Source organism: Saccostrea cucullata, unplaced genomic scaffold (genome assembly GCF_032062105.1).
Source record: "Saccostrea cucullata isolate Sc308-1 unplaced genomic scaffold, CSIRO_AGI_Scuc_v1 ctg3432, whole genome shotgun sequence".
Lineage (NCBI taxonomy): Eukaryota > Metazoa > Mollusca > Bivalvia > Ostreida > Ostreidae > Saccostrea > Saccostrea cuccullata.
The window spans coordinates 48,607-62,665 of NW_026936889.1; the positions used below are offsets into that span (position 1 = coordinate 48,607).

At 31.9% G+C, this 14,059-nt stretch overlaps 1 protein-coding gene across 1 annotated transcript in view; it reads left to right on the forward strand.

Annotated features, from left to right (window-relative positions):
• Positions 1-13,603, forward strand: part of LOC134246808 (transmembrane protein 233-like) — a 34,960-nt gene extending 21,357 nt beyond the window's left edge. The window contains exons 2-4 of the mRNA XM_062729160.1: positions 11,151-11,245; positions 11,454-11,582; positions 13,105-13,603. Of these exons, the coding sequence (XP_062585144.1) occupies positions 11,151-11,245; positions 11,454-11,582; positions 13,105-13,296 (416 nt within the window). The 3' untranslated portion in view covers positions 13,297-13,603. The remainder of the gene's footprint in view (positions 1-11,150; positions 11,246-11,453; positions 11,583-13,104) is intronic.
• Positions 13,604-14,059: the final 456 nt, after the last annotated feature.

Below are 14,059 nucleotides of genomic sequence, written 5' to 3' on the forward strand. Positions count from 1 at the left end.
TATATGATCTAATTCGACTAGCTTTCTCAGCCCACCTCATTCCCCCCAAAACGCTTATTCTGTAATTGAACAAATTACGATTTTTTTTCCGAACGCCATTTTAACCTGCTATACAGTACCTCGACAAGTAGTAACTTGACAAATGAAATCCTTCGTAGCGAAAAAAAAAATCAGACGGATACAATACAATTGAAAAGTTATCGAATACAAAAAGAAATTATAGAATATAAATTAGAAATTCTACAATACAAGTGTTATAAATGCAATGTATGTTGGAAAAAAATTATTGCAAATGAAAAATTTACAATTCAACTGATTTTTTTTTTTAAATACAAATGGGAAATTATAGAATAAAAATAAAAGATTATACAGCTCAAGCGAAAAAATGTGGAATACAATTCAAAATTGTACAAAACACAATAAATATTACATAATACAAATGGAAAATCATAAATATGAAAAGAAATTATAGGATACAAATAATGACGGATTTTTCCGTTATTTTCCGATCATAACAAAGAGCACAGGGCAGATGTGACAGGTCAGCAGAGGTGCTCATTCCTTCATGGCACCTGATCCCACCTCTGGTGTTTTGGATGTCGATGTTTGCTCTGCTCCTATTTTGTATTGTTTATGGACTTTGATCTTGAATACTTTTCGATTTCCACAAGTTTCATTGAGAAATATACAATACAAATAGGGGAAAATCGAACATCGCAACATTTGACACGCCTTAGTATTAATCTGATATTAATTTTATATATTTTTACTTATTGGTTCAATAAATGAATAGATAAATAACAAAATTGTTTATTACATCTTTAGCATTGTAAAGACTAAATATACAAATGACCCGCTTTAATTGAACGATTGATCATGGTTATCAGCTTTAACTAAAACTAAACTGAGACTTTTATATATCAAATAGTACATTCTAATGCATATGAATGACAGATTCTCGAGAGGAAAGTTAAACAAAATTCAAGTAATCTATACATGTTGCGTCTAAAACGGTGTAAAAATAAGGGGCACACGCAAATACAATCATATTTAAATGATAAATGATGACTTGTATCCTCTTGCAACTTTATTAGTAGGGCATCCAATTGACATGCACACCTAAAGCATTGAATGTACGATTTCGCAAAGTAGTTGAAAAATCGCTTGGTTTAATCAAATAAAAGCGCTGACAAGTATCACATATTAAAAAGAAAAACGAAAAAGAAATATTAATTTTTTTTAGCAGAGATCGCCAGCGGGACCGAGTAGTCTGGTCCTGATTTTTAAAAAGAAGGTTGGAAATAACTTCTAACGGCAAATAATTATTATTTGGTCCAGCAAAGTTCTTTAACCTAATTCGAGTATGCTGAATCCGGAAAAAATATGCTGGCCTTCATGAAAATGGCGTTAAAGAGGTCAAAATGGCGATTCAAAATGGCGAACATCCAATTTTTCTAATTTTCTCTAAATGTCGTTAAAAACGGAGAAGTAATGAGTGAATATCTTACTGAGTGTAATAAAACTATAAAAAATATAATAAAACGCTAACATTATTAGTTTAACTCAGAAAATTTAGTCGTTTTTTCACTTAATTCGAATTTTCTCTGATTTATTTGTCTTTTTTCTCTTTATTGTCCTTTGTTAAGGATTTTACATTTGCAAATATCCATACACTGCAGATTTGTATTTTTTCCTCTACATCTCACTATTCTACAATTGAATAATGGTGCAGCTGTAAGTTTAAAGTCAAAATGGCGATTCAAAATGGCGGATATTCCTTTTTTTCAAATTATTTCTTATTGTCGTTTACATAGGAGAAAGGATTTGTGAATATCTTATTGAGCGATGTACAACTAGGTAAAATTCCAATAGAACACTAGTATGATCACTTTAAATCGGAAAATTTAGTCGTTTAAATTTAAAATGTGTTATTTAGCTCAAAATGGCAATTCAAATTACGTGTTATACACTCGATTTCGTAAAATACCCAAACTGCTTAATTCTGATTTGTTTTGCAGAAAATAAATAACATGTTTTTTTTATTCATGAAATAATGTTCAAATATGTGATGGAAGTTAATGGATATTTTCATTAATGACTTAGGACTTTTATAAAACGAATTTTTGTTTAATTACTTCTATATTATTAAGATAAATTTTTGAGGACAATTCCAAAGACATTTCACCTATTATCCATCATACATGTATCATGCTTCCTCATATAAAAAGTTAATAATATCATACAATAATTGCTGTTTTGAGGACAATATGAAAATTAAGCTACCCCAAGAGCAGTATTCACCGAGCATTAAGGCGAGTGAACATTGTAGTTCGAGGGTTGCTAAATCATATCAGTTGTTGGAAATTCTTGATCTAATTTTAGTCCAGTGTAGAAAAAAAATATTTATGTTCATGTGGAAGATCTAGTGCAACATAACTTAGTATAATTTTTAAAATGATGAACCACGAGCAATTAGATTGCTAGTAATTGTTACTGTACATCATATAAATCTGAATATATTATAATATCCAAACATAAACATATTTATTAAGAATTATCAGTATAATATACGTAAACCATATTTTTTTTTTGATTGTCCAGCTCTGATTCTGTGTCCCTACATTGACATTTTGTTATTCTCAGTCAAAAATCAACTGTATTCTCAAATATTTCATGGTGTGAACGGTCCTCCTCCACCAATTTTGTGTTGAACAGTGTATATAAATTCAAAAAAATTTAAATTTACAAAATCTGAAAGAAGAAAATGTTTGTGTTCAATCCTTCCTCGATTCTTGATACAACTTTACACTATCCTAACGAAGAAGTGTGGATCAAGTTGCCTTGTAAAGTTCTTGGAGTGTTCAAGAAAATTTTGTTGTCAAGAAAAGTGTTGACTAGATCGAAGTCAAGAATGGCTTATGCCTATTGTACGAAAGCTTCTAAGTGATAGGAATCACCAGGAATCTGCAGGCGCCATTAAATTGCATAATTTTACAACTTTTCTCACCAAAATATGCACACAATGTAATTCCAGATGATGAAGTTTGGGAATTTTCTTGCTAATAGAATGACCTTTCTACCCAAAAAGAAAACAAATCTATACGCGGTCACAAAATAAAGAGCTACAAGTCTTGAATATCAGAGAATTTTTTTATAACCCCCCCCCTCCCCCGATTGAAAAGCGGGAGAGTATAGAGTAGTCGGTATGTCCGTCCGTCTTTTACGCTTTGGGGTACCCGTCTTTTATCCGCAACTCGTCTCATACCACTGAATAAAATTTGATAAACTTTCACAGAACCTTTATTACATATTGCCTTTGTGCACCTCCTCTTTTACTTTTTGATCCAACACATATTTTGGGTTTCACATAGCAAAACATGGACACTGTGTATTCATAGGTATTCATATGGGTGACGGGGGTATCATTTAGTGAGCTAATTGCTCACAGTACATCTTCTTCATTTTGCATAAGGTTTTGGAAAACAACATAGAACTTTTAACATTTGAACATAAATGTATTTTTCCTTGAGTGTTGATTGATTGTATATTGTTTAACGCCGAGTCGCCTATTTTTCAGCCATGTTTCGGCAGACTATCAGTTTAAATAATCGGTTTTTGGAGGATTTTGGTTTCTCTCGTGGCCCCCTGTGAGCTTTCTCTTTTTCGAACTCCAGAGAAAGGATCTTTTACGTGCCAAGTGGGTTGTCATCCTTGACACAGGGCACCGTTTTACTTGACTGTGGAAAATACCAAAATTCCGAAAACAGAGTGAAACATATAAAATAAAGCTGGAATAGAAGATGTTAGGGGGTAATACTAAGTTCTTATAAGTGCTTAAAAGCTAGAACAAAGTACTCGATGAAATCGGAAATGAATTTAATTAATTAAATAAAAATCTATATGTAACAATTCAGGACAAAAGTTATTTTAAAAGATTTATGATGAGAATTTGAATGGGTTATTTCATGTTTTCATACAGTGTATACATGTATAACTAAGCAAACTGTTCAAATCACATTTTCTTTATTATTAATTCTCGCTGATGTAGATATGATGCAATTGATGTGTTGCAAATCAAATCTCCAAATGGAGGAAATAAAGAATAAAAGAATAAACTATAAAAAATAAAAAAATAAAAAATACCTACGCTCCTATATGAACATAATTGCAACTTGAGATATTGACTGAGTTCGAGGGCAACATGCGTTTTGTTGGACCCAAGAACCAAACTCTCTGCCTAAGGCCAGTTTTGAGACGGGATGTAAAAATGATCCGCGTACATGTAAAACAGAGCTCACTTATGTTGACCTAGATCGTAGAGAGCAGATGGATTGATCACTTGGTCCCGGTCATCATCAATAAGTAGAACTAAATATAGACTAATATATCAAATAAAACATACGTGTTCACTCAACATTTTGCGTCTAAAACTGTGTGAGGATGATATGCAATAACAATTCCAGTTAAATTACCCTCTTGCAGCTTTATGAGTGGGGAATATATATGAATTAACATGAGCATCTCATACATTGAATGCAACTTGGGGGGGGGGGGTTGTCAAAGCTTTTTGTTAACTTCTTTTTCGACTAGATGTTACATGCTTGAATTTACTAACTTAATCACTGCCTTTCTTCCTTTTGAGAAAAAAGTATTTAAAAAAGCTGCAAAAAAACTTCATGTATAGAATCAAGTCAAACTTATTTTTGATAGATTTTTAATGAGGACTTGTCTGTCATTTGTCCAATCACTACTTTTTTAATTCACCTTTAATTTCTATGCATTGAAGCCATTTATTTCTTTTTTAAAATTTTATTTATTTTTTTTTTTTAGAGAAAATGAAAACTGCATTTCTAACGCAATTCCTTGAGTGGCAAGTCTATAGAAACTAATCACACGGTGAAACGGTTTATAGCTAGGGTAACATGTTCCATCTTTTCATTGGATTGGCCCATCAACTGATCCGTATTTCCTGTAATTGGCCACTTATTATTCATTCGGCTATTCAAATGAAAAGAGATACGGGAAATATAAGCTGTTGAGTCACGTTTTGTCCGCCATCACGTTATGTCCGCCGTCACGAAATGTCCGCCACTTTTTCGGAAAAATCGTCACGTTATGTCCGCCGTCACGAAATGTCCGCCTCTTTTTCGGAAAAATCGTCACACTATGTCCGCCGTCACGAAATGTCCGCCTCATTTTCAGAAAAATCGTCACACTATGTCCGCCGCCACAAAGTGTCCGCCTTTCTTCCCGACAAATCGTAATATTATGTCCCCCGCCACAAAATACCCACATACCTTCTAAAACAAATCGTTATATTGTCCGCCGCCAGGAAAAGTCCGCCTTTCTTTCGAAAAAAAAAATCGTCAGATTATGTCCGCCGCCAAGAAATGTCTTTTCTCGGTAAACTCGTCACTGATCACATTGTGTCCGCCGTTAAGAAATGTCTTTCAATATTCCGGATTGTAAAATTAATATCGTCTCGTAATGTCCGCCTTCATAAAAGTACGCCCTTTCTTTTAGAAAATTGACACTTTTTAACTGTGTATATATATATATATATATATATATATATATATATATATATATATATATATATATATATATATATATATATATATATATATATATATATATATATATATATATATATATAACTCTTTAATAAAATAATTTTGAAGAGAATTCTTAATTTTGCAAAATTTAGGGAAAAAAATGGTCTTAGTCGTAAGTTCATTTGTAAAACGTGCCCCATGCCCTTACCGACTAGAACAAACCACTTTCTAAATTTTCAAATGATCACGTATTTACCTCATCCAATGGGGAACGCGTTGCTTGGTCGCACCTGGCCGCAGGTAGGTATCTTTATTTACTTTGACCCCTGCTGCGCCACGTGACAGGTTGAAAAGAAAAATGAAGACTATCGGGTAAGTATTAAACAAACAATACCAGCATGTATGTTGTAAAATAATTAAAACAGATTGATGATGAATTTAAGTTGTTTTTCTATTACCATCCTCTAATTGTTTAATAAATAAAGTCGTTCCAGATTTATTTTCAAGCAGAATGTTTTCAAAGCCGGCAATGCTATCTATTTATCATGTCTTCATGTTTATTTTAACTAAATATCATTTCTTGAATTAAAAAATAATTTTTCAATTTTAACCAATGTGTATTGATGTGTTAGGGATAATGTACATATACTGCATAATGTTATCATTTAAATGTAAAAATAAAATACAAATTGGTTAAAATCGAAAATTTATATTTCTAAGCGAAATAGTTCAGTCTTTAATTTTATAAATACCTGAATTAAGTTACTTTTTCTCATAAACTTTGTTTTGATGCATCTGTCGGATTATTCAATGCATGCAATTTCTTTTCTTTTAGCATCTTTAGTTAGGGGGGTGTTTTTTCTAATATTTTCTTCATGATGGTTAAAATTTGTAACTTTTTGCTCCAAGAATGAAATAAGAAGCAGTTTTGACGTGTTTAATTGTTTATGAATTGAATCAGTTATATATTTAAAAAAAAAAATACATGAAAAGAGAACGTTGAACGCATTTCAGAATTCCTGAAACTCAGGAATTGAATGCAATTTCATTGTATTTGAATTGTAGTTAAAAATTTTTCCCATGCTATAAAACAAAAGGTGTGAATCTCGGTGTCTGTTGAAAAGGGCTTCATTGTTTTAGAATCACAGGTGTCATTAAATGTATTGTACACATCCTGTCTCTACCTGAAAGGGGGTACACTATCTCGGTTGCGTTTGATGTAATTTTGACATGCCCCTCAATCAGTGCGACGTCTTCCACCGGTGTCTTCTACCTATTCCCACTTTTTAAAAATCTCAATTCCACCTATTCCCTCTTGCAAATAACAATAAATGTTTATATAATAATTTTACTACAGTAATTACATCCCATCTTGGATTTACCTGTATTTTGTACATTTGAAGACAGAAAATAAATAGTTTTATTAGACAAAATGATTTATTTTAATCATATGCATTACATATATAAGAAATGCATAATATATTTAATAATTTGAAAATAAAGGGTTACAAACCCGTAATAAATCTTGAAAGTTTATGTAATTCTTAATCAGTTATTTTTTTTATGACAGACATTCTTAAAGTTTGAACATCAGCAGTAGTTTTCAATATAACGTAATAAAACGTAATTTTTATGTGTTCTGAGAGTCACGTGCACAATATTTCCAGTCAGCATCCTCATTTTGTCTCTGTAGTCCTTTTTTGACATATATTTGGACATTTTTTATAAAAAAAAATAGTCTGTTTCCGGGGAGATCGGTTTTCATATAAGTACTTTTTTTTTCAAAATCTTAGGCACTAATATTCATGACTTTGGAGATTTTCTGTTTGTTTTGTTTGATTTATAAAATTCCATAGATTCATTTCTAAAGACAAAAACCTCACAAACTAATTTTTGAAAATGTAATCAAAACATCAGTCATTTATGGAAAAAAAATATAATGACTTTGTTTAATATTGCTTATATCACAATGATATTGCAAGAAAATGGGCTTTAGAATAGATTTATAAATATTTTATTATTGTGCAAAAATATAAACATCAAAAGTCGGGACATTTTGTTAAAAAAACACATTGTATAGAGTAATGGATATAGCGTTGCTTTGCACAATGCTTCGTTGGAAAGCCTAATGGGTTAGGCAACAGACAATACCAAAATACCCTTTTATGCCGTTGAAAGTCAGTAATGTTTAAAAAGATAATTTATTGTTACAGTTATATAATTAGATCGCTAAAAATCATGTATTCTTTTTAATGTCCTACTTTAGCACAAGTCATGATTATCTTTATATAGTGTTAATGAAAATAAAATAACCATTTAAGTTATTTCCACCATCGCAATTCTAATGGTTCAAAGTACAAAAACTGCATTTATTTTTATTTCATAAATTTTAAATTTTTCAATTATTGCAAAAAATGCATAGGTCGCCATATTATTTAAGGTGTGAGACAGAAATAAACAGAAGTATATGTCAACAACAATATCGCACATTTTTTTGTAAACAATATTATGAGAAATATGTAAAAACTGGTTAAAATGCATATTTCTGATGCTGTATGAAATCCTAAATACTTTCTACTAATAAGATAATTTTGAATTGAGAATATCAGGGAAACTATGTTACATTAGAAGTATAATAAAGCAAATGCCCGAATGAAGAGACCTGAGAAGGAGTTATTGCCCTTGTCAACATTTTTTAAAGATTGAATAATTGATTAAATAAAAAAAATGCTTATTTTAAATTCTTTTACTTTACAATATTTATCATTACACCTATTGAAAAGCATTCCTCCAAAAGATATTGTTCTATCAGGTATTAATTTTAACTAAAAACAGTTTTTGCAAAAACCTATGACATCATAGGAGGGTGGAATTACTTTAAGAGAAGGTTCTCATTTTTGCCGTCAATTTTTTCATGATTTTAGAATAACTTTGACTGTCTGACAAGCCTTTTCGACCAAATTAAAGACTTAAGTCCCAGCTACAGACAACCTCAAATTTTTTTCACAGAGATTGTTTCTAGAGGAAAATTTCGATTTCCTCTGCAGCGTGAAGAGTTTGATGCAAGGGGTAGGACTGTTAACAATAAGATGAAGAAAATCCTTGGCAGAACCTATATCAGAATAGATGTCAAATTTCCAAGACATTACTTTCCCGATGAGACCCACTTCAACCAGGCGGGAACAGTCCTCTTCTTGCTGTCAATAAGCAAGACCATCAAGAGTTGACAATAAACGGCCCTTTTAAGGGCCATTCAATTATTCGAAAAGATACCAATGAATACAGTTAGGTATTTAAAACAAGAAACATTTTGACTCAAGCGGCAAACCACAATGTTCCTGTTATGAGAGGCAACAAACTGATATTACTTGATTTGTTATTAATAAAATATATCATAAAAATCTATAAATATGTCACATTAAAACAGTGCATGCAATATTGCAGGCGCGTATTTTATTTGAACAACCGATTTTTTTTTTCATACATAAATTTTATAAGTAGCCTTTCACGAGACAATTACCGGTACTTAGGTTAAAACACAAAAAATATTTGGAATCTCTTTCTCTAGCATATCTTAAAGGAGGGACTGTTGACCCCCCATCCCATTCAGATCCGCTAAATTGCATTTCTCCTTATTTTGGCACACTATAAAACATGCTATATCCTTGTCTGCTGCAGCAAAAAATTCGTATTTGTGAGAATTAAAATTTTACATATAATGAAAATCCTTAGGAAATATATACATGTACCTACATGTACATGCTAATATTCTCTGCGCTTCAAAATTCGTCAATCAGGATTTGATCAGATACAACTCTTACCCGATTATTTATTCAATTATAATTTTATTTATATTGCATTTTTGCTAATTCTCAAATACCGAAAACAATCTAGAGAAATTAAACAAATCTCCATTTATTGATCGAAACAATGTTGTTCAATGAAATCATTTGTAGCAAATTAGATAAAACAGACCGTTATTATTAATTTTTCTTGGTGGATATTTCTGATGGCATACGTTATTACCAGTTTCGTCAAAGATACATATATTAAACACCGAAAAGAAAAAATAAAACGCTATTTTCAATCTTGGACGGACATTTTGTAGGGACGAACATAACGTGACGACAATTTTGGATGATTGGCGGACACTTCGTGACGGCAGAAATAGTGTGACGATTTTGGGGGGGGGGGGGGGGGGAGGCGGACATTTCTTGGTGGCGGACATAATATTACTATTTTGGGGGGAGAAAGGCGGACATTTTGTAGCGGCGGACATAGTGTGACGATTTTTCCGAAAAAGAGGCGGGCATTTCGTGACGGCGGACATAACGTGACGATTTTTCCGAAAAAGAGGCGGACATTTCGTAACGGCGGACATAATGTGACGGCGGACAAAACGTGACTCAACATAAGCCTTCAAATCGTTCTATGCTGTTTGTGTTTGAATGAAACATACTTTTGAACCCTTTTGAAGTTTCAATATTTTTCGACAATTTTTTATAATACATGTGTACATGTATGACATATGCACTTATCAATTACGCAAATTTTGATCTCTCTAGAATCTCCATACACAATTATTGCACGCGCGTAACTTTAATTATATAATAGAAATCATCACTTACGTTACTTTCAATGTCAGGAACGCAGGCGTTTTTATTAATTACTAGTAATTCCTGAGGGCAAAAACATTTTCTCGCCTTCCAAACTACCATTGATGCCCTGACATATCTAACAAACTAGGCAGTAATTAAGAAGGTCTAAAAGTTTATTTACTGGAAATTGTTTAAGATTACGTGATCAAATGTATTGAGAAGCCGTTTGGACCCAAGGTTTCATTTCCAATACAATGTACTTTTACCTACATTTGTACACATTTCAAGAGAAATATGAAAAAAAAAATGGCGTGGCTTCAATAGTGGTTTTCGAATATTTAGCGTTAAACATTGATGGACGTATGACAGTATTTAATTTCTTTTATACTGTTGCTCCAAAATACTTCTTCTTCAAATAAGAATCGTTGCATTATCAAATTCATAGAATTTAAAGGAGAAATAGTTCTTGTTTTTTTTAAAAGGCAGAACCTTTTTTCAGACTTCAATCATCAGAACATAAAAGCGTTTACAATTTGAATGCCACTTTTCTTTAAAAGTCAGATTGTGTAATTTGTATATAAAGCATTCGAAAATTACAGTTAAAGTCACGGAATCCTGTACTGAATGTCACAGCCATGTACGTTGAAGACATCGATGCTCAGAATTTGTAGCTACGATAGAGCCGTAGTTCTTTTATTAACCAGAAATAATATAATAAAGTTTTAAAATTTTTATTAAGTGGGTTAGATTAACAGGCGAATTATGACGTTTTGTTTTCTACATAAACCTGTTTTATTGTGGATTCTTTGCTGGTTACCCAAGTTGTGAGTGTATATTTAGAGGCAAACATCTACAGCAACTGCTTTCCTATGACAGCATCGGATCCAGCATTTATTTTATTTATTTCCTTTAAGAAAAATTTAACTTTCTTTCATATGAAAAAAAAATTCAAAATGAAAAAAATATAAGCAAGGCATTTGTACCTTTATTTTTTTAGCATACAATGCGGGTTACGAACAACTTCCCGTACACCCAACACAGCAGCCCTCAGGATATAGTTACCCGCTGACGAGAACCTCAGCCAATATTGTTGTAAGTTTGTGGCCAAATATATAAATATCACCTAAAATGTTTAATTCAACTTGATTCAAGTACAGGAATGTTGCACGTTCATTTAATGTGTAAAATGAGATTTTAAAGAAAAATAATGTAATGAATTGCAAGTGAACAATCTGATTTTTTGTGATAAAATATGTACATTGTAAATTTTTATTGAAATTGTTTTCCTTTTATCTTATAGGTGAATAGTGCCCCTACACCTAGAGTTATTGCTGCACAAAGAGAACGCGATTGGCTGGGGCCCGCCGTTTTTGCATGTCTCTGCTGTTTCTGGCCCGTTGGCCTCTGTGCCACCAATGCAGCTGTTAATGTATGTTTATCTTCTCAATAAAATAAATTTTTAGACATGATTGTATAAACAAAAGGTATGGAAGGAACTGTACGTAGACTCGATTTCATAATTAGATTCAATTTGTACGTCAAGGGCTATTATCATTATAATTATATAGTCATAATTTAGATTACAACTACATGTAGATCTAGAGTCACTGTCAGTAGTGAGCTCACTAAATGATACCCTGCCTCCCATATAAATATAATGGCAGTGTCCATGTTTTGCTAAAGGACACCCAAAACATGTGTTGGATCACAGAGTCAAGTAGGGGGTGCACAATGGCAATATGTAATAAAACTTCTGTGAAAGTCATCAAATTTCATTCCATGCTATGAGAGGAGTTGTGGATAAGAGATGGATATCCAAAGCTTTACAGACGGACGTACGGACGATTACTATACACCCTCCCGCTTTCAAGCGGGTGGTATAATAAATTAACAACCGATAACTGATATTAAGGTAATTCGACCCTCCTACGATGTCATAGGTTTTTGCAAAAACTGAAATTAGTTAAAATTCATACCTTATAGAAAAATACCTCTTGGAAGAATGCTTTACAATAGGTGTAATGATAAATATTGTTTAGTTAAAGAATCTAAAAAATGCATATTTTCTATATGTAATTAATTATTCAATCTTTAAAAAATGTTGACAAGGGCAATAACTCCTTCTAAGGTCTCTTCATTTAGGCATTTGCTTTACTGTAAAATAGTTTACCTGATAATCAGAATTCAAAAGTATCTTTAAAGTAGGAAGTATTTAGGAACACTCAGCATCAGAATTATGCATTTTAACCTGTTTTTACATATTTTTCTCAATACTGTTTCCAAAAATGTATATTTTTTATGTTGACATACACTTTTGTTTATTTATGTTTCGCATCTTAAATAATATGGTGACCTATACATTTTTTGCAATAAATGGAAAGTTTAAAGTATATTGAATGAAAATAAATGCAGTTTTTATACTTTGAACCTATAAAATTGTGAGGGTGGAAATTCCTTAAATCAATATTGTATTTATGTTTACTAAAAGTAAAAGTTGTTTCATCCAGATGTCTAAAAATATGTCTGTTACGATATTTACTTAAGGACATACACAACGTACCTAACCAACTGCATTTTTTAAAAGATATTCGAAATTTCAAATTATAGCACCATTACATGATCTTAGACATAAAATTAGCATGTGTTATCATGAGTTTTGAGCAGATATCACAAAATTCTTCCATTATTTAAAGGAAAATTCACACAAATTACTAAACAGATTCTTTGTCTTTGATAGTTTCATCAAATTTTATTCAGTGGTATGAGAGGAGTTGTGGATAAGAGATTGGTACCAAAAAGCATAACAGACGAACATCCCGATTACTATATACCTTCCCGCTTTTCAAGCAGGTGTATAATAAAAACCCATCTAAATTTTATTTTGATGGTCTTATATACATGCTTAAAATTAACAGTTGTTTATTTAGGTTCTCTATTTTTTATTTCTTCAGGCAAGATCCCGTTACGACGAGGGTGACTATGAAAATGAGAGAGAGTATTCAAGATCGGCTAAACAGTTGACCTTGATTTCACTCGTACTCGGCATCCTCTGTATTACTGGCTTTACTATCTTCCTAGTTTTCCGAATGAAAGAAGTGTTCGAACCAACAGGAGCAACCACACAAAACCCCTTTGGGATCTAAAGTGTTAACTTTGCTTTAAAGGTTATTAAATTATAACCAATTTATTTGTACTTTTTACTAGCATTCAATGAGCATAGAGTCTTTAATTCTTGGTTGTAACTCATGGGAATTTTTCATACACAGATTAACATTCAATTATATAAGTAACCTGCTTTCTTTCACTTGGTCATGTATTTGTTTGAACAAAAAAGGTTATCCTGTCTCCAAGAAATCCTATCCGATCAACTGTGAGTTTTTTGCAAGATATTTAAAATCACTTGTAATGGTCTTCAAGTTACTAACATCAGTTTTGCACCGTCTAATAAAATTTATTTACCATACTGTTTTGTGATTCTTATACTGTACAGTAGCTGAATAAATGGAACGAAGTTTAACCAAATAAAGGGAACTTTCAAATTCAGTCTTCATCACAGGAAATGTTGGGTATTGTGGACCCTAAAAATGAACTCATTCATCTTTGAATTTCTTAATCACCAGAGTCTAATTACTGGATCATGATTCTCGAACAAACCGTTAAGTGAAAACACACATGCTCATAAGTACAGGAACGGCAAGATAATTGAATTATAAAAACTCTTATTAAAAAAATATTGAGTATTGGAGTTTTATGAAGAGACTTACTTTTACAATCGACGACTGACTTTTACAATTTAAACAGAGACAAACTCTAATCACTAAAATGTAAAAGTCAGCTGTCAAATGTAAAACTAAGTCTCTTCATAAAACTCCTATAGGGACGATTTTGTTCACAACGCCACCTCAA